The sequence below is a fragment of the Wolffia australiana genome, chromosome 5, assembly GCF_029677425.1.
Source record: "Wolffia australiana isolate 7733 chromosome 5, ASM2967742v1".
Taxonomy (NCBI): domain Eukaryota; kingdom Viridiplantae; phylum Streptophyta; class Magnoliopsida; order Alismatales; family Araceae; genus Wolffia; species Wolffia australiana.
Window position 1 is genome coordinate 5,671,218 of NC_135839.1, and position 6,187 is coordinate 5,677,404.

Here is a 6,187-nt window from a genome sequence, read left to right on the forward strand (position 1 = left end):
TGTCTAATTTATTTATTTTCTGTCTACCTATCTGTCTCTATACATAAATATCTGTAGGTGTAATCTCTTATATATATATATATATCTCTTCATTGGTCTATGTATCTCTCTTCTTCGTACCTTTTCTCTCACTAGCTGATTATTTGTTGGTCTAGCCATGAATCGACCTGTCTAATTTATTTATTTTCTGTCTACCTATCTGTCTCTATTCATAAATATCTTTAGGTCTAATCTCTTACATATATATATATATGTATATATCTTCTTCTTATCTTTTCATCTCTGTCTGCATAAATAATTTTCTGCATATATACATGGCACCTGAGTATTTTTTGGTCTACCAGTCTCATTTATTATTTCTCTCTTCACACATGAATATCTTAGGTCTACCCTTGTGTATCTTTCTCTCCAAACTGCCGATACATGTATCTATCTTCTCATTGTCTCTCTCTAACCGTTATGACTTTTATAGGCCTCCAACAATGTAGTTGCCATTTCTATCCATTTGTCAGAGTTCTATAGATCCTATCTAGCGAATATCCTAAATGTTAGCTATATCAACTCATCATCGCATTTCTCTTCAATTTCCCTATCTATCTCTCTATCTATTCACGTATTTACCACCAGCTGGTCCATCGCTTCGGTTATGTCTCTCTCTAAATACATCTACCTATGCATCTATCTCTCTATCTCAGATACAGGTACACAAACACTTCGACTAGGAAGAGAGATAGACCATCCTCTATCTATACATCCCAGCCATGATAAACTTATCTACTTATGTATCTCTCTACCTTGCCTCGTCTGAGGCTTTGATAGTGAAACAAGATCCGCATGGAAATAGTAAATTGTCGGATAATTGGAGACTCGTTGGGTGGAGAGGGGACCACGTATGGCAAGTCACGTGACACGTGAGTTACCATTATTTATAACACGCTTATAAATTGAGGTCATAAATTGCACATGCCCGTCATAAATCATGTATCATATCCCTACCTTTTAGAGAGAGAAACAGATAGAATTGAATAATGCGTTGAATTTTCTCTTGATGCTGACCAGCTTTAATTTTATTTTCTTTATGAGAAATTATTAATTTTATTAGTGGTAAGCTTCGACCTTAATAGTGTTAGTACGAAGAAAAAATGGTTCAAATTTTAAAAAAATTGAAGATTTTGACATGTCACATCATCCGTCCACGCAAAAAAAAACATGTTGGGCTTAAACACTAAATTCTCACGCTACAGTAGGGAGGAAGATATAGAAGACAAACCATGTTTATTGTCTTCAAAGTCAGAGTTTGAAAGAGAAACTAGGAGTGGACGTAATTTGGTCCCCTGCTTGTCATAAATGAATCATCAACAACCATGCTAAAAGCCAATTGGAAATCAACAGGATAGATATATAGAGAGAAATATAGGGAAAGAAAAATGATGATATAAAACCCTACATAGATCATTGACATTTTCTCAAATGACAGAGTTATAAATAAATATATGTATAGAGAGAGAGAGAGAGAGAGAGAGAGAGAGATGAAAATGGACCCCTACTTATCTCACAAATGTTTGTTGCATCTGGCATGAGACGTCAGTTCCATGGAAGACATCATCGCCATTATCGTCCTCGGCCGTGAAGGCAAACTCACAGACAAGGGAGAAATGATCACTACCCCATTTCTGCAAATGATGAATCATAATTTATATGATATAATCCAATATAAGAACTAAGTTTGAGGGCAGAATTTACATACCTTGCTCGGTAGCCCCCCCAATCCCCTCACTGCTCTAATCGCCGGCATCTCCACCACTCGCACCGGCTCTAGCCCAGCTGAATGCCTATTTTGACAGTTTCATCATTGCCCTCCCAATAAAGATAATGAATTATCATAAGAAACTCCAATTGAAGCATTCCAAGAAAATCTACTTTGACTGAACCAGCATTGCTCTCCCAATAAGATCATTACTCAATATAAGAAATTCTGATAGAACCATCAAGTTCTACCTTGGAATCATTCCCAAATATAGTAAAAAATGACTAAAATACCCCGTCACGGGTAAAGATGATAAAAATACCATGGGAACATATCAGACGTCTAGGTTAAGACTGCATAGCCAATAGTAGTCCAAAGAATATATACTTTGAGAGAATCATATTTCCCTTCCAATCATGCTCCGCGAAAAGTTGTACAGAGAAAATTTACTTCGCAATAAGATTTCTATTCCCCAATGAACTACCAAGTTAAGCATCATGCTTCGCAAAGAGTAATCTTAATAATACCTACTTTGTGAATATCATCATCGCCCTCCTCATCAAGATTATCATTAATGAGAAAGATGCTCAGCCAAGAGTAATCCCAAGAAAATCTACGTTGACAGCACCATCATTGCAGTCTCAATCATGATTATGATTCCACACGAGAAACTAGCATGCCAAGCCAAGAGCATGAAAATAAAATCCGGAAAAAGAAGGAAAGCTCACCAGATGTAGTCAACAGTACCCATGAACTTTCCATGGAAGGAGGTCAGCTGTGGTTCCCCGAGCCAGTCTCGGCGGCCACCATCTCCCTACCAGGCACACAGATCGAGCAATCCATCGATTTAAAGGAAGATCGCCTAAGATTAGAGTTGACTTGTTTAAGACGAGAGTTGACTCACCGGGATCCCAGCATATGCGCTACGGAGTCGAAGAGGATGAACAAGAAGATCAAGATCTCTTCTCCCAGTGGCCAGCAGCCTCTCCTCTTCCGTCCACCCACACCTTGCAGCTCGCCTTCGCCGGATGATTAGATGATCATACATACAGAATATATGATCCATGGAGAAGAATTTCTTTATTTATATTCCAACCTTGTTTGCAAGATGAACGATCTCTGATGGTGCGAATCTGAGATCTGACCGGAGATGGCTCGACGATCATGCTTAAGATAGTCCAACTGTATTCACCCAGATTTGGTTATTATTCACTCCTTTTGGAAGAAGAGGCAGAGATTGTAGATTCCCTCGCACCATGGAGTTGGCGATGAATCGATACAGAGCGCTCTGAAAACCGTTTCACAAACAGATTCAATTATGTTTGAGACGCCGGAATTGAAGAATTCTACAAGATTTCACCTGAGGAAGGCTGTTGAAGTCGCCGCCAATCACCATGGAGGTTATCTTCCACTTCCTTGAGACCTTGTGTGCCTTCTCCAACAATAACCGCATCTACAAAACTAAAACAACCACGATGAGATTTACAGTGGAAGTTTGCAAGTAATTTATGAGGATCGGAGGGGTGCTCTGGACCTGACCAAGCTTTACATCTCCTCGATTAGGGTTGAACAGGATGTGCACATTCCCCACCAGTAGCTTTCGATCAGGTTGCGACGTTCTTCCAGAAAAAAAAGAAAAGAAACGCTTCTCCCAGATCAGATGTCAGGATTTCATGAAGCGATCTGGAGAATCAAAGATTGTTGAGTATTCATTACTTCTCCGTTGAAGGTCTATTGCCTGGATGAGCATCCAGGACCTGGAGCAAGAAAGAGAAGAATTAGTGTCGGATAAATTTTGAGAAACCATTTCTAATAGACTAATATTTGACAGGATCCAGGTTGGATCCTATTGAAAGGTCACTATATTGGTTGTAATGAGGAAGATGATCCTTGAATTCAGAGTGCTCTAGAAGGAGAAAATGTGTAGGGAGAGGAGATGCAGACAGTAAGATCATCATCGAGAAGACAGAGAGAGAGAGAGAGAGAGACTTGGCTGAAACTTCCAAATGATTCTTCGCTGCTCCCCTAATGAGGAGGCTACGTGAGTTCAAGAGGAAATATATGGATGGAGAGTGACCAAAAAAACAATAGGGATTTGGGCTTTTATAGATATTCGACAAAGAATCACCCACAGAAATCACAAATCTCATCTGTACTGGTGAAAAAAGTTTGCCCGTGTGGATATCGAGGCCAACCTTGAAGACGCAGAGCTGAGCCACATTATCCCGTAGGCCGAATTCCCGATATTGGATGTTTTCTTCATGCAATAGGGAAAATCTGCGTCCACACACCGAGAATTGGTGCAATGATCATCGTAACCGTAGGGAACGGAAAATATTACAAGGATATGCTTACTGTTTGTCCCTCCAGAAGATGGCACATCCATCATTAGCATCACCGGTTCTGGCCTGGACATGAAGGTTAGTAAGCTTAGCGAGGTGTTGTCATGAAGGACGCTGTTTACGGAGGATTATATCAATATTGTAACCTGATAAACCCCAACATAACCATCCTTATGAAGAAGATCTGCCAGGTCCTCGAAGTGGTCGACCTCCTGGGTTTTATCACGGCATTCAAAGGGATTATAGGTGGGATGAGATAGTCTCTGATTGTGCAGGAAAAACAGATGGAGACTGAGTGGGAAGAGGAATTCTTAGAGTCTATAAGCGCTAAATATGCTTTCTTGAATTCTGTAGTAGGATTCGGAACATACATACACCTTCGACATAGACATTGGTCGATCGTTTGAATGTCATTCTCAAGACACATACTATAGTGTCAATTAATTTTTTAATAAGACCTCTATTAATCGACAGCAGACGCTAGTGTCAACTTACTGTGATACCCCATCATCGCTGATATCAACTGTCAACAGAGACATTGTCAAGGAGTGCCGAAATCTATTCCTCAGCAATAGATCATCACTCTTACCATCTATCTTCCTTATTCTCTCTTTCTATATACATCCATAAATCTCTCTCTCTGTGACACTTCACCCGGGTATCAGAGAGAGAAGAAAGAGAATCCCTAGAATTTAAGGTTATCTCTTCATTTCTGTTCTCTCTTGCATTCACTGTCTTGTTATTTCTCTCTAATTATCACTCTGTTTCTGTTTTCTGTTTCTCCATCATTCTCTGCCTCTCTTCAAGTCTTTTCAATCAAATACATACACACCCACCGTTTCTGAATCTCTTCCTCACTCAATATCCCTGATCATCTCTCTGTATCTTTCTCCTCTCACATACACACTTTATTTACATCTCTATACCGAAATCAATCTGACTTTACATCTCCATTACTTCTCATCTACATCTCCATTACAATCTATGCCTCACTCAACCTAAATCTCCACTTTTATCTCTATCTCCACCTCTGTCCCCATCTTCAATCCCTCTCTCACTGCCATATAGAGCTCCATCTCCGTAATTATCTCAATATACATCACAATCTCCTTAAAAATTCACTCACATAGTTTAATGTGGAGGATAGATCCCATGCAGCAAGAATCTTACGAAGAAATCACCGGTGTAGATTATAAAAATGTGGGTTCCCTAATCATTTGTTATATATCATTAAGAGAATAGAAAAAAATAAGCAGAATTATAAATCAGAAAAAGCGTTAATCGATAGAATTTCTTCAACCTGAAAGCACAGAATGTCCGGGTCATAGCGCCTGAGTTCCCTCCTAATCCTTCTCTTCCGGCGATCCCACCGCAAATTTTCAGGGTCGACAAGATGGTAAAGATCCGGGTGCTTAGAAGCATTCTCCACGCCCAATATATTATACGACACCATCACAAACCGACCTGGAACAAACCCAGATCCAGATCACCACAAATACTTAAATTCAAGCCCGAATCAAAACAATGCGGCGATTAAACATCGCACCTTGGCAGGATAATTCTTGGGAGGAGGGAGAGGAAACCCATGGGCGGTGTTCGCGGCAACGCGTCTCATCAATCTTCCTTCGTCTAGGGCATCTATGGCTTGTGGAAGTGTCGATATTCGACCTCCGCTTGTTCTGATTAGAATTGCTCGATCTTCGGCGACATGGCGAAGAGTTGCTCTGAGCTCCAGAGCGCTCGCCATGGCGAAGGCCGGCGAGAGAGGATCGATCTTCGGCGACCATGGCGGGGAAGCAGCTTCTCCGGGAGATTTGATTTCTGCAAATTTGCACTAGAGCTTAAAAACCCGGCAATTTCTATAGAACCGTCCCGTTCAAAACGTCCGGATGACGGACGGGACGACATCCCCTTCTATACAAATTGCATAAAAGAACATAGGAAGAATTTTTATTTTTGTAGAATTTGCCCATCAATCTCCAGATGATATGTTGAGTTGAACCATATTAGGATTTGATGTAAGTTGTGTAGAACTTGATGCTCAAGGGGATGTCGTTGTGTCCGAAACCCCTGGATGATGGATGGGATGACATCCCCT

General features: G+C 40.5%; 1 protein-coding gene across 4 annotated transcripts; it reads right to left on the reverse strand.

The window, feature by feature from the left end:
* Positions 1-1,192: 1,192 nt before the first annotated feature.
* LOC144702865 (carbon catabolite repressor protein 4 homolog 5-like) lies at positions 1,193-5,906 on the reverse strand. 4 transcript variants are annotated; one of them, XM_078574856.1, is made up of 15 exons: positions 5,636-5,906; positions 5,390-5,553; positions 4,236-4,301; positions 4,103-4,155; positions 3,943-4,024; positions 3,464-3,504; positions 3,282-3,366; positions 3,108-3,200; positions 3,003-3,035; positions 2,844-2,929; positions 2,652-2,766; positions 2,476-2,561; positions 1,748-1,832; positions 1,548-1,673; positions 1,193-1,334 (listed from the first exon to the last, which is right to left on the reverse strand). In XM_078574856.1, the coding sequence occupies exons 1-14, from the start codon at positions 5,874-5,876 to the stop codon at positions 1,548-1,550; spliced, it is 1,356 nt and encodes a 451-aa protein (XP_078430982.1). In that variant the 5' UTR covers positions 5,877-5,906; the 3' UTR covers positions 1,193-1,334. The 4 variants fall into 4 exon arrangements, with proteins under 4 accessions (XP_078430982.1, XP_078430983.1, XP_078430984.1 ...); XM_078574857.1 differs by lacking the exon at positions 1,193-1,334 and having other exon boundaries at positions 1,415-1,673; positions 2,652-2,754; XM_078574858.1 differs by lacking the exons at positions 1,193-1,334; positions 4,236-4,301 and having other exon boundaries at positions 1,415-1,673.
* Between the last annotated feature and the right edge of the window lie 281 nt (positions 5,907-6,187).